The sequence below is a fragment of the Clarias gariepinus genome, chromosome 26 (assembly GCF_024256425.1).
Source record: "Clarias gariepinus isolate MV-2021 ecotype Netherlands chromosome 26, CGAR_prim_01v2, whole genome shotgun sequence".
Lineage (NCBI taxonomy): Eukaryota > Metazoa > Chordata > Actinopteri > Siluriformes > Clariidae > Clarias > Clarias gariepinus.
In genome coordinates, this window is record NC_071125.1 from 15,761,692 (window position 1) to 15,776,965 (window position 15,274).

Sequence of the window (15,274 nt, forward strand, 5' to 3'; positions counted from 1 at the left end):
GTCAGTGAGTGTTTAAACACAACATTTGTATCAGTAAGCAGTGAAGGAAATGTAGGTTTTCTCAATTTTATGCAATGATGTAAGTTTCTAGATGCTTCAGTAAAATTCTCTGCCTTAGTCTGACAATTTGTCTGAGATCAGCAGTCAAAATTTTTTAGCTTTCTTTTCCCATATCTGTCCATTTCCCTTAAAATCTTGCCTTTAACCCGAGTGAAGAAATGGAAGAGAAAGTGACGAGCGCCGTTTCTGTTTCTGAGACAAATTATTCAGAGGACAAACACTAGTCGAGCAAACTTTACTGCTACTAAAATAAAAGCAGTAAAATTATGCCTTGTGTGAAAATACATGAAAATATGTTCATTGGAAATACATTAATGTACTGTCCATAGAAATGGGGCTGAGGGGGGTTGAAATCAAAATTCTTTTTTGTGGCGATTCATGTATTGGGATCAAACTCAAAGTAAATTTTAAATAAATTTGGAATCAATTTAAAATAAATTTTACATTTATAGATGTTTGTATTTGAGATGGTAAAAAGTTGCATCCTCTATAATCCTACAGATGGAGTGCTCTAAACTATTCATACCTTGACAAGCAGTGCAGTTTGTTAAGAATTGTAACAAGAAAAAAATAATAATAATATTGAATCGGGATATTTATAAAAATGTGATTCTAATACAAAAATAAATTCTCAATACAAATTGAATTGGCACCTAGATATCATGGTAATATCAGGTTTAAATTTAAATACAAGTAATAATAGCAATAAGGGTTCTTTTACATGTGTAAGTCCGAATTGGAGTGAAATCCATTTGATATCTGGTTTGTTTTACATTTATACTTTACATAATTAAACAAAAAAAGGAAAACGTTTTAAAAAAATTAAGTGTGTAGAAAACTTCTGTTTTTTTTTGTTTGTTTATAGGTGCAAATGTCCAAAGCCATGGCATTTCCGCAGCACTATCACTCTGTCCTTTGTCTCACGTAGTGCATTAAACCTCAGTTTAACAGCTTACGTTTTTTTCAAATTTCAGTTCCTGATTTCACATGAGTTTAGCACATACAGGTCCGATGGTCTTTACTGTTTGTGTCAGAACAGACAATTTATGTGATAAATTTACATTCAGATGTCTCCAGAAACATTTTGTTTATCAAATTATTAATACAGTACAAAGTAATTGGGAGGAACATATTGTAAATTTACCCAAAACACACCCCCAACAAATATTTTCTCACTCTTCCTCTTAAAGAAGTGCAGAACTGCCATGGAATCTGTTCTGTTTGAAGCAGAACAGAAAGTCTTAAAGTCAATTAAAGTAAAAAGTTAGATTTCTCTGTTCAAGATGCTTGTACTGCAGTTGCATTCAACTAATTATTTGTCTATTCTGAGTCAAGAGGAAGAGTGAGAAAATATTTGTCGGTGGTGTGTTTCGGTTAACTTTACGATAATGTTCCTCCCAACTACTCTGGGTGCATTTCTTGATAATTTGACAGACAAAAAAATTCTGGAGACTGAATTCATTCTCTTGCTAAAATAATGAGTAACGTTATTAATAAGGATAACTAAGCCCGCTCCAGAAGTCCAAACCATGATATCACCTTCACACCATGCTTGACTTGTATGTTTTAGATCATGAGCAGAACTATTCCTTCACCTCATGGTAATCCTGGTTTACATCTCTATATTTATAAATGAATTTTTTATTTTTTTAATCTGACCAGTAAACTCCTACTCCTCATTAGTGGTTTGTATTTTGTGGTACATCACTCATATTTCTACACTCAGTTTCACGCTCATATGGTGGATTGTGACACTTTCCCCCCGGCATTGTTGTGGCTGTTGGTGATGTCACTGACTGCTGTTTTTTAGTTGTTTTTTTCTCCATTGCTGTAACAATGACCTGTCTGAAAAGTACACCAACAGCTTTTTTTATATACCAAATTGTTGTAATGGCTGTGGCTAATGCTTGTTCCCCTTTTTTTCTCAGCTTCAGAATGGCTTGCTTTTTTCCCCAATAGACAGCACTATGCATGTCATGTTGGTTTATCCTTAAAAACAAACAAACAAAAAAAAAAAAACATGCTTCGCAAAACCCAGGTCTCAACCCAAAAGTAAATATTCAGCTCTTAGCATTTAAACTATCTGAGAAACACCTTTCAGTCGCACGCTCCAAAATAAAAAAAAAAAAAGGTGGGTTTAAGCCATATGTGGACTTTTTGTAGGTAAATTTAGAAAAATGAAGCAAAGATTTTGTCACATTGTCTCATCAAATCCTACTGCCATTAATATACGGCAAATATAACGTCCAGACCACCCCACTCACACTAATATCATGGACTGATTATTTTTTTTATCTCACTTGTCGGCCTGAACTGACCACACACATAAAAAAAAAAAAAAGACATACTATACAACCGAGACTAAATTAACACTGGTGATATAAATTCAACAGAAGATTAAGACCATGTCCACATGTAGCCGGGTATTTTTATATATATTTATAGCCAGGAGTTTTTAAAATAATCCTGTCCACACGACCTACATTTTAAAAATATCTTTATCCACATGAAAACGCAAAACGTAAAATTAACAGGGGGCCAATCGTAAGGCTAGACAAAACGTCATCACTGGTTACGCTTTGTAGAGATCCGACGGGTCTCATCCAAAACCGCTGTCTTTGGGGTCTGTGTCATCTGAGTTTCGTACAGTATTTAGCAGCAGTGAGCTTCGTAGGACATTCAGGCACCTGTTTGTTAAAGTGATGTGCGTGTAACTGCGCGTGCATGTACACACATGTAGTCCAGTAAGCAATATTAAAACAGTCACTAGTTTACTGTATGCAAGTCCACTATTGCAGTAAAAATATCCTTACAAACAAAGCTGACTTCGAATCAAGAAGACTAGCACACGAACACTGACGTTACAAAAAAACAAAATCTCTGGTTCCCCCTGTCCATTCAACATTACTGAATAGATTTTAGAAAATCTTCACAGTGTGTGGACATGGCCTAAGCCTGAAAAGCAGTTACGTTGGAAACGTCATTTTACAGAACTAAACTCAGCGATTCCTGATTCTTTTGCTACAATTCTTATAAAACCCTTTGACAGAGTAGTAACCCTGCTGAATCAAAGCTTTTCTGTTTACTGATGTACAAGTTCAAGAAGCATTTCTGTACATCTTTACCTAAAATGTCCTCAACAAATCAAACTTTTCGCTCTGTGACATCATGAAATAGCATCATTCAATTTAAATAGCGCTTTTAACAATGGTCATTGTCTCAAAGCATCATGGGGACGTAGTGGTTAGCGCTGTGGCCTCGGGGGTCAAGGGTTCGAATCTCTCCTCAGAGTCGGTGTATGTGGAGTGTTCATGTTCTCCCTGTGATTGGTGGGGTACCTCTGGGTACTCTGGTACAAAGACAGGCTAATCGGTTGTTCCAAATTGCCTGCAGTGTGTGTGTGTGTGTGTGTGTGTGTGTGCCCTGCAATGGACTGGCACTCTATCCAAGGTGTACCCCACCTAGTGCCCAAAGTCCCCTGGGATAGCCTCCAGGCCTCCTGTTAGCCTGGACGGGAAAAGTGGTATAAGACAGTGAGTGAGTGAGTGTTACGAAAAACTTTCAGGTTTCTAGGCCTCTCGAGATTCAAGTGTTTTATTCCTCACACAAAAGTCGACAATCATGACAATTTGTACTTATTTATGAACCACACATCATGATTGCATTTACCCTTTTCAGACCCAAACCCTAATACTTTGTGCCTTATAATTTCTCCACGCTGTTTCTGTTTGTGATGCCTCATATGAGGACAGTGAGTTATTGGAACGAGTTATTACTGTTAAGCTACAGCAGCTAACACAGTTGATCCCTTAGCAAAATATGTATGTTTTTTTTCCTCCCGGTCTCTACTGAATTTATTAAGACCATTAAAAAGATGACACTCAAAACTCAAATATTCCACCACAACCATAATCAATTATTTCTTTGATGATTGACACACTGTTTAATCTGTTAATAATTAGCCTTGATCATGTGGATCTTCCCCTGTATACATCCCTGTGAATGAGCTCTGATTAATGCTTCTGAACAAGCAAATGAATATACACTCGCCTTTTAAATTACAGCCCGAGCTGGAGCCGGAGACTGAGGCGTTAATCCATACCTTCTGACCGTTCAGGTTTAATAATACAACAGTGCATGCACTTATTTATTTATCCCACGCATCTATTGGTCGTTTAATCCATATGACTGTGACGCTGTGGTGGCTATGTTTGGATTATTAGCTGGAGAGTTTCTAGGCAGCCCCAGTGTGCGAGCGTTCACCTGCCACGAACAGCGGGCTTCTGGCACTCAATATCCTACTGCACAACTCCACCAATATGCAACCCAATAATTAAACAACCTCTTATTATGGAACCAAATTTACTACTCTGTTGCGGGATCTTCTCACCAGCAGTCTTTTTAGTCACGGTAAATATCTGTTTAAAAAGAAAGGTCCATCATCCAAATGCTGATTTCTGGAATGGAAAATATTTTGGCTATTTCTTGAAACTCCTTATGCAATCCAGACGCACGGGGCATCCCTTATGTCTGGGAATCGCGGGAAAGCAACGAAAAACAGATACAGGGAACCAATACGAAACAGCTTGACACTCACTTTCCACTAAATTACCCCAAGTCTCTGATCATGTCCCCTGTCCCATGTTGTCCTTAAGACTTAGCCTGATGTTTCTACTCCTTCATAAAAAATGCATTTACACTAAAGACGCCTTTTAACCTCAAAGTTCAGCAGGATGTCTTTCAGGATTCAGCATGATTATCTCATGTTCCAGTGCACTGTGCAGGCTATGCTGGTTCAAAAATAAAGCCCCATTCAGACATGCACTCACCGTTCATGTGCAAAAAAACACCTGGTCTTGTTTCCATTAAAGTCTCAACATCAGTTCACGGCGTTTACAGTACGTTCAAGGCGACACAAGTGTGAACGGCAGGCAGTTGACATTAGCTGACAAGATTATGTTGTCCTACTGACGTCGGGCCGACAATAAACCTACTGTACGATCTTAATTAAAACATAAAAAGTGATATGCTGACACAGACACAAGTAATAATAAGTAATTTCACATCAGGTTAATACAGAGTTAATTATTACTGCGCTTTATATAAGTATATCCTTCATTAGCTGAATGAAGGTGTGAAGAAATCACGTTTGTTAACTAAATTTAAATTGCAGAAGCTCAGAAGCATGTTTTATTTAGATTTGAGAAATGAACTAATGATTTTTTTAAAAATGATAAGTAAGTTTTCTACTTAAATTTCAAATTAGCATATCTTCTCTTACCATGGGCCGTCTGCGATGAAACAAAGCCCTACTGTATATGTTACCTCAAGCTCGGCCTGTGAAAACCCCATTAAAATTCGTTCCGCAGTTTTTGCACAAACAGACAAACAGATCTTGACGTGTTCTTTGACTCATCTTTCATCTTTTCACAGATATCTTCAATGTACAGAGACTTTACAGTTTTATTATATGTGGAAGATGTAAGCTTGTCTGGTAATAAAAAAGATTTCTTTTTTTACAACCATTCGACCTCCTAGTTAGAGGTCATATTGCTAAACGTTCATGTTCCTTCCCTCAAGTGTGTTCTAATTGTTGTAGCATGCTAATGTGCTAACTAGTCATTTGCATTTTAATAGCAGGCTACACCATAAGAGAGAATAAATTTTGTTCACTTTTCAAGCAGCAGTTGAAAGTGACACCGTATCTCTACATCGATCTATTTACACAATAAGCTTTTTCACCCTAAACCGAGTTGAACTTCACTGGTCAGGAATCGCAGCAGTGCAGCAACAAGATGTTCAAAATGAACCAAAAGAGAATACAGAAAACCCTCACGGACGCCGCGTTACTTCTTAATCAGGAGGCCGTTTTACATTTACCCGTTTGTCTGACACTTTTATCCATAGCAACTAAGTGCACACAACTGCATGTATAATTCATGAGGGTAAAAGAAGGTGAGCAGTGAAAGAGCACTACAGGATCACTGAAATGCTTTCCCCGCAGGGTCATCAAGTGTGTAGGGAAACAGCTTCTGGTCTCCAACATTCACGCCAAGATAGCGCAAAATTTTTTTCAAAATATGCCATCGTCAAGAGATAAGGAAAGCTTTGTGTTACAGACCATGAGGCATTTTACTCTCCAGATTCTTAAACTCCCACTTTCCAAGACATCTAGTTAGATCAACACGAAACTGCATCAGCAATGGAGTAGCAACTGTAGTACAACTCAGTGTTGTCAAGAAAGACAAAGACAGTAAATCAAAAATTGTTTATGGATTATAAAAAAAAACAAAAAAAAAAACACAAGCACTGTAATAATTCAGTGACCTCTTATTAACTAATACTGAGAGGAGGATTAACCATCTGCCAGATGAATAAATTACACATGTTAATCAGTACCAACAAAGCTTACACAGCTGCATTATTATCATTATTATCGAGGAGATTTAAAAAGCTGTCTTTTTATTGAGTACTACATGTAGATGTAGTCGGACATTTACACAAATCCCAACAATCTGCATGTGTCACTGGCAGTAGGTTTAACATTATTTTTAAGTCTTTTCGAAACAAACCGGTTTCTTAATGACCACAGATGGGGTTTAAAAACACATGAACACGTACGCATATATAGCTAAGAAATGCACTTTTAAAATGAAAACTGGCACTAGATAGCCCAGACAGACATAAAAAACCCATGATAATAAATAAAATTATCAGTCTGTGTTTATCACATTGCACCAAAATGCCTTAACAGGAAACCAAGTGCTTACTCACTTTTGTTTGATTCTTTAGAAAAAAATATATTTTTTAAACTGTTGTCACTTGCAAAACAAAAAACATAGAAATAAACATATTGTATGTTTTGACAATCAGACGTTTTTAGCAAAAAAAGTTCATTTTGTAAAAATGGCAGCAAACAGCTTAAATAAAGACTAAACTACATTTATATAGCTCTGTAATGAACATCTGCATTCCCAGGTTTTGGTGAAATGGATTGAAACGTTGGACAGACAGGGATGAGACCGATCATGTGTTATCAGACTGGCTTACTAATCTCTACATGTCCTAACTTTGTGAACTCCTGACAATCCTACACATATTTGGTTCTTTCCAAACTGTTGCCACAAAATAGGAAGCACATAATTGTCTACAACAGCTTTGCATGCTGTTGCATTATAATTTCCCTTTACTGGCACTAAACCTGTTCCAGTTTTACAATGCCCCTGTGCACAAAGTGAGCTCCAAGGCTGGAGTGAACTTAAGTGGCCTGCACACGTTCACTAACATGACTTTATTCAGGGACTTCCTCAAGCCTACCGACTCTCCGAGCAGAAGTATTAATACAGAAATGCAATAATGAACTTACATTCGTTATCAGATGGGTAGATCTGCAACTATCTTTGACCTAAACTTTAGGATTGATACTATAGCTGTAAAGCATTCATACTGCCTTTATGAAACACTTACTTAATTCAATTTAAAAAATTGTATCTGTGTAATAAGTGTGGTGATTACAGGATCTCATTTATTTTAAAGGGGTCATACAGGCCTACATGCACTTTTTTAAGCTGTTTGGACTGAACTGTGTGTTAGGAGAGTGTGTACACAACCACTCTACGATGATAAAGAGCCGCCCAGTGATTTTCTTTTAATTTATTACAATAACATGCCCCTTCTGAAATCAAGCCAATCGCAAATGCCTGTCGATGTGACGCCACACCACAAGAGGCCGCTCCTACTATAGTTGATTAACACTGGTGTTTTAGCAAAGACCCGCCTCGAGTGAGAAGAAGCTGTCGGACATTGTTTTTCGCGCTGGAGCAAAATGTCGCCTAAGCGAGTGTGGTGTACAGTTGTTGGGTGTAATAGCGAACACAGCAGTCATCATTTACTACCGACATCTGAGCCACTGAGGACGCAGTGGCTGAATTTTGTTCTTAAAATTAACGTCCCCGCCGATCTACCTAAATGCGTTCATGTTTGCGCTAATCATTTTTCACCAGACTGCTTTATAAACGCGGGTCAATATAAAGCAGGTTTTGCTACGAAGCAGCTCCTGAAAAATGGATCTGTACTAACTTCGTGTTCCTGCTTCATTTTTACCAGGCTTGGTGAGTGTAATTCCCTTTTTTATGAATCTTTGCAGATCGCCTTTTTAATAATCACGATGAATGCGAAGTATAAGTTAACTTATACTCTCATAGAACATGGTTATGGCTTTTTCTCTGTGTACATCCGTCTCTATATAATCCCTAATCGCCCGTTTATAATAAACAATGCATTAAGGTGATTGTCTAGTTGCAAATTGTGTACGTAGTCGGAAAACTATATTATGCTTACCTTTGTTACGTTAGATGGTTTATAACGATGTCTGTCAAAGATTAAGAAGTCATGTAAACACATCAGTAAACACATCGCGTTCGTATCTCTCTCAGTAAGCTTCTCCGCTTTTGTTGTTGTTGCTCGTGGCAGCGCAACAGCCCGTTAATTCATGCCCATGCAGTGATGAGAAAGACAAATCGAGTCGATGCATGTCCATTCTTTTAATTTTTGCGTTGTCAGACGATATTACAAACTTCCGCGTAGGTTCCGTACTTAAATTAAACCAAAAACTACTTAAGAAAACAGGCTCAGGCTCTATATTCCAGCGTTTTTCAGTTTGGACTGCATTACCCACAAAGCATTGCCCGCACTGCGTTGTGGGCAATGCTTTGTGGGTAATGCAGTTCAAAGCATTGCCCGCACTATACTACACTCCCGTGGCTATACCCCACGTGTGTTGTGAAGACACGCCCCACAGAACTCGGAGGCGGGCCCAGCGGAGATCATAAGCATTTAAAGCAGCATGCACTGAAACAGGTTGCTGAGAACAGGGCTAGTTTTTACCAGTTAAAAGTAGTGTTTTTTTACACAACCATTGAGAATTTTTAATTAAGTATATTACAAACTTTTCATTAGGACCCTAAAGATCATATTAACATTTAATGAAAAATGTGTCTGGATGACCCCTTTAAAACAATTTTTATATGATTGTATCTTGACTCCAGGTGGGAAAACAGGAGTATATAGCAGCATCTTATATTTTCAGAATTCCATCCCCCCCCCCCTTAGTTTTTTTTTCTGTTGTATGGCTTCTAAGCTTAGCTTTTCCACTTAAGTAATAGTGTACCATAACAGTTGATTATTAGCATTGGTTTAAAAGCAAAACAACCTAAAATGCCTTGCTACTCCATAGATAGAAGTAATTATTTCCCTGTGTGTCTTGCATACAAAATGTAACTGTATTTGTGATTGGTTAATTTTACCATCTCCCTCCAAAAAAAAATCAATCTATACATAGGGTTCATTTTTGTTTACTTCCTTAGTTACCATCATGCTAAAAAAAAAAAAGAAAAAAAAAAATCTGACAGAAATTAGGGAAGAACAACCTGTTTTTTTTTTTATATAGCTATGATAGAACTGTCCTTGCTAATGTTCTTGGGAACTATGGTGCTGGTCTTAAATTAAATCTTAAACAAAATGACCAAAAAAAGAAAACTCCACCCCCTAAAATCCTTAAACTCACTTCATTAAGCTTTTCAGCTTTCTACCGATGTAAACAACAACGTAAACAACGTGCTACTTCGCTGAGATTCGGTTCAATTAATTTGCTTGTATCCTGAAAATTCTTTGGATGCCAATCTTAAGGTGAAAACTGCTAAGAGAGTCTTTTGTATACTGAGGTTGCACTTTATATATTTGTATATACTGTCAAAACACAGTACTTGTGTACAACTGCTTTTTATGTCTCTACAACTATCATATTAATATGCAAACATTTACTAGTATTTGATACTGATTTAAGTCCAGCTTGAATAAATTCTTAAATCAGGAGGTGTTGATGAAACTTTTGTAACATCAGCTTTATTTATTTATTGTGGGAAAAAAAGGCCCTTGGTTTAAATGCATGTGTCCCTTAGACCCATAGTTTTAATTTATCACTGAAAAATATCACTATCTAATAAAAACATTGTATGCATGTAAAAATAAATAATGGCTTTCACGACATTCACAGTTGACTATGTTTAAAACTGATCCGCAGATATCTGTACAGCTCAGTTTATATCTCCAGTCTGAGTGCACTATCGGTCACTAATGTAGGTAATAGATGCAAACGTTTAATTACTACTGTAGATCAGATAAGAGGCTGCAAGATAACACAGGAATCGTAATCATCGTATCACAGGATCGTATCTGATCTTTCTCAAAAGGATTATTGCAGTCTGTAACAGGTGGATGGGACAACTCAACAACGCTGAGGCATCTGGGACACGGAGAGTTGCAGGGTGTGGCTGAGACCAGCAGCACTTGTCAGGTAATTTATGAACTCATAACACAGGGTGCGAATAACTCCATACTAAATAATAACTTACAAATGACATCATAATGACACAGGCTTTCTCATAGGAAATGATGTGTTATAAACTTTACAGACACATTGTGTTTTTTCCCCCTCTCTGAAACAGATGAAGGAATTCTGTAAAAGCTGACATTGCATTCAAAGGCAAATAACTATTAATTTCCCAGCTCCTGTTGACTCATTCATAATTATGCCTATCTACAAACTTAGACTCTGCAAGCTCAGTAGACGGTACTATTATTTATGAACATTAAATCAGCTGACCAAACAACAAGAACAACAAAAAAAAGCTTATGCAAGCACTGGGACCCATCCATATCAAAACTATCAGCTCTTATCAAGCATTTTATTTTGAGAACATGCGTTTTAATAACAGCCATCAGTAGAATTGTTTCTTCTGAGATAAACACATTGACAAACGGCGCACGCTGCATGAAACTGTGCTGATCAGCTCTATTTTATTAGACTATGCTTCCACTCTCAAATTTATCATGATGCACCAAATAGGCTCAACAGGAAACCAAATACTTACTTACTCATGGTCTACTCGCTAAAAATACTGATTAGTTTGTAACTGCAGTGGACGAGAATAGAACAGCAGATAAAAACTGCACCTAGAATGTGTTGCTGGGGTGCAAAACGATCCTAGCAACATCTAAGGAAACTAATATTAGCTGAATATCCAACTACCTGACTTCACACCTGATGTGAAAACCGCTTATTTACCGCAGGAAAAATTTCACTCAGGACAGCGCTTACACATGAACCACATTCAATCTATACATAACAACTTATCAGCCACTTAAATACAACCAATAGTCTCACACCAGTGAGTACAGTTATAATATAATCATGCAGTTCCAGACTGAGAACTTTGTATGTCAGAATAAAAAAAAAAAACATGTGATGTGACCAAACCCCCACACTGTAGGTTCTGAAAAATGTGTTTAAGAAAGTTCTCATCTCCTAAAGTTCTCACAAACAACAATTTTCAGAGGTATTATATATATAAAGAACAGTGTAAAAAAAAAGAAATGCAGAAATGTCTTGTTTGTTGAGAACGACAGGATCGTTTGAGATGACCAGACATCTAAGCTAACTGTGGTGAGCAGCAGAGCATCTTAGGTGAAACAGTGCAAAAGCCTGGGGCAGATGTGGGCGACAACAGCAGAAGCCCACATCAGGTTCTCTCACCACTGACCTTTTCACAGTAAAGACTCAAATGCATTTCTGTCTACCATTAACCACTTGGTGATTTTGGCGACCTGATCAAGTTTCTTACTCCATTGGTTATTGTTCTCCCGAAAAGTCCCACAATCCTGCACCTTAGATTCTCTAAATCACACAACCACCTTGATTTTTCTGTGCTACATGGATTACTTTGAAAAACTTTGGCTGTGTCATCTCATCTGCTTTCGTTTTAAGTAGAGCTGCATTATTTGATCCAACAAATCACACTGCGATTGTTTTTTCATGCATATCATGACTGTGACTTAAATGTGCCATTTTGTATTTTAAATGTTTTTATCTCGAGTAATACCAAATACTTTGACAAATTACATCATTAAGAGATTTGCCAGAATGTATTCATGTAACAGAAATTCCTGATTCTGTGAATAAATAAATTACAATGCTTAGAAAATTGCAAGTCCATATATATATATATATTGGAATTGCACATTTTTATGCCATTTACTGTGCAGCATTAGTTGTAAGCATGTTAGAACAATTTTATAGACTTCATCAAATTAGGTATGATAAAATCTACTGATTTCTGATTGCAAATTGTGTTTTTTTTTGGACTTTTACATTTCAGCATGATTGTCCACCTTGCTACATGGAACTCAATTTCAACCAGCTTTCAGACTGGGATTTTTCCGATTTTCCAGCAAAAGCTACACCTGATTCAGATTTCAGTCTGCTACCTTTGCTCACACTCCTAGCATCTTCTTAACTGTATGTGGCTGTCAAACACACAAAAGCATGCCACTACAAATTACAAACAAATCGAACAACCTTTAACATTAGTTAAGATTAAATTTTTTTGGCTCAGCACGACTTCATTCCCTCAGGTAATAAATAAAAAAAAATGTATATGATAAAAATGTAGAATCACATTCACTCATCATATATACCACTTTGTGCTGTGTACAGGGTCATGGGGGTCCTGGAGCCCACCCCAGGGCACGAGTTGGGGTACACCCTGGACGAGGTAAATCCATTGCAGGGTGCACGCGCTCCTTTATCCACTACAGGCAATTTGGAACGTCAATTAGCCTAATCTGCATGTCTTTAGGACTGTGGAAGAAAACCAAGAGAGAACATGCAAGCTCCTTCACACTGAGAGACCCGACACGGAACCCGGACCCTGAAGGTGCAAGGCGACAGTGCTAACAACTATGTGCCGCCTATGGAGAATGTACAAGATTTAATTTGATACGCACATCATTCTCGAATATTTTTTAGAAAGAAAAACAATAATATGGATGTGTCGTGGTGTAGAACGACACTTTAATACCAGCAATATACATATATACATATATATATATATATATATATATATATATATATATATATATATTTTTTTTTTAGAATGGATTATTAAAACCGTGAAAAATTCAAACCACATCAGCCCTAAAGCAGATCAAGGATGTGCAGCAAATACGGATGCCTGTTGCAAATTATCGTCTATACTGCTTTATTCTGTATTCAGAGTTACGGGGGCCTGGAGCCTATCCCAGGAGACTTGGGGCACGAGGCAGGGTACACTCTGGACAGGGTGCCAATCCATTGCAGGGCACACACACACATTTACAAACTATGGGAACGTCAATAGGCTAATCTGCATGTCTTTGGACTGTAGGATGAAACCGGAATAATCGGAGGAAACCCACCAAGACCAAGCACAGGGAGAACATGCAAACTCCATGCACACAGAGACGGGAATCAAACCCAGACACTGAAATTAATAATATTAGAATACTACAGGTGTATATTAAGATATAACTATAATATATAGCAGTACATTTATTATTACAAAAGATTTTCTTTTTCTGAAGAAGTGTGTATAAATTTTTTGTGTGTATATATATAGCAGACACAAAGATCCATTACAGCAGAATGACTGACTGACAGATTAATTGATGATGATGACGATGATGATGATGAAGCCTTACCGAATGGTTGACTCCCCACATCAGCACACTGAGCAGAGGGTCACTGGCTCGAAACAGCTTCACTTTCTGAGCCACGAAGTGTTTTTTCTTCGTTTTCGTTTTACTCGCCAGCGATGCAGCCATACTACTGGCCGTGGCCATGTCCCTCCGTGCAACAAGAAATTAAATCTCACACCCAGTCCTTGTTTTATTTTTTTTACCTCCTCCAACGCCTCGGAGTTTCTAACTGTCTCTCAATTAATTGCCACTTGGCATAGCTGTCCAACCCAAGTCACCGCCACCTCGGTTATAGTTAATCTCAGCTCTTCACACCCAACAGCAAGTAGCACAAACAGTAATTCATCAGTAAAACGAGCAAATTAATAATTAATTATTACGCTTATTATGGTCTATTTTTTACTGTCTCGTATCGCGAGCTGCACTTCCAGCTGTGGCCCAATAACTACTTACCAGCTAGACACTTTAGCTAGCTATCAAGCTTCCATGTCAAATAAAAGCAACCCGAAATGTTTTTTTTTTTCACGCAAAACGACCCAAACGAAGCGTACTCCCACAACGACGTGGCCAAAAGGACAGAGAATGTTTTTTCATTTAAAACGCTGTTAAGCGCTGCAACACAGTCGAGACAGCGCTAGCCCGCTAGCCTCTAGCTTAGCACAAGCGAGAAAGAGACAGCCTGAGAGACGAGCTGAGTGCCGAGCTGCTGCCCTGAAGCTAACCGACACCTGAAATTATTCTTAACGCCTTCCCTGTGACGTTTGTTAACTAATTCCAGGAAACAACAGGTTGTAAACGACTGCCTAAATATCGCGTTCTTGCGTCTTAAAAATTATCTGACGTTATCCAGCCGAAAAGAAAAATCTCTTCGTGTAACTGAACAGTTAGCTAGCGTTTCCGGCACGGTTCTGTTCTGCCCACTGACAAGCCACATTCCAATCCGCATAGTGTTCTCTATACATGCGCCCTACTAACGGTTCTAAATAGTGACATCTATGGGACATCTAGTGCACTTTTTATCCGGTACAACTCAATTTGGGATTCAGCCACAGCTTGTGGTGGGAGGAGGCCCGAAAGAGGTTCCCAAAGACTGACACACTTTCTACGATACGTTGCGGCAAAAGCTTTTTCGGAGATAAAACTGGGCCTGTGAGAAAGTACTGAATGATGGATGCTATTTTTATGGTTGAGCATTCTCATTCATGGGTTTTTAAAATATTTTGATACAGCATATCCAAATTCTCACGGTGCGACTTTTACCCCAACATGACACATCTCAGTCAGTTCATTATGCCCCAAGGCAGATAACATCACACACAAAAAAGGATTAGGTATTCTTTGGATCCCTCTTTTTGTGACTACAAAATCCACTTTCCAGCAATATACTGAACTAAAAGTACAAAACGTTGTCCTTTGTTGATTAAATCCACTTAACTTTGGAATAAAATCTGATGGGATGTGCTGTTATAGAAAAATAATTAACATTAAATGTATTCCAACTGCAGTGAAAAATAAAGTATTTTATTTCTCTTGTACAACAACAATTTACCTAGAATTACAAATGTATATTTATAACAGGTGGCGTAGTGGTTGGCACTGTGGCCCCGCACCACCAGGGTCGAGCGCTCGATTCACGCCTCTG

At 37.9% G+C, this 15,274-nt stretch overlaps 1 protein-coding gene across 1 annotated transcript in view; it reads right to left on the minus strand.

The window, feature by feature from the left end:
- pip4k2aa (phosphatidylinositol-5-phosphate 4-kinase, type II, alpha a) overlaps positions 1–14,537 on the minus strand; it is a 36,079-nt gene extending 21,542 nt beyond the window's left edge. Inside the window, exon 1 of the mRNA XM_053487914.1 lies at positions 13,636–14,537. Within this exon, the coding sequence (XP_053343889.1) occupies positions 13,636–13,776 (141 nt within the window). The 5' untranslated portion in view covers positions 13,777–14,537. The remainder of the gene's footprint in view (positions 1–13,635) is intronic.
- Positions 14,538–15,274: the final 737 nt, after the last annotated feature.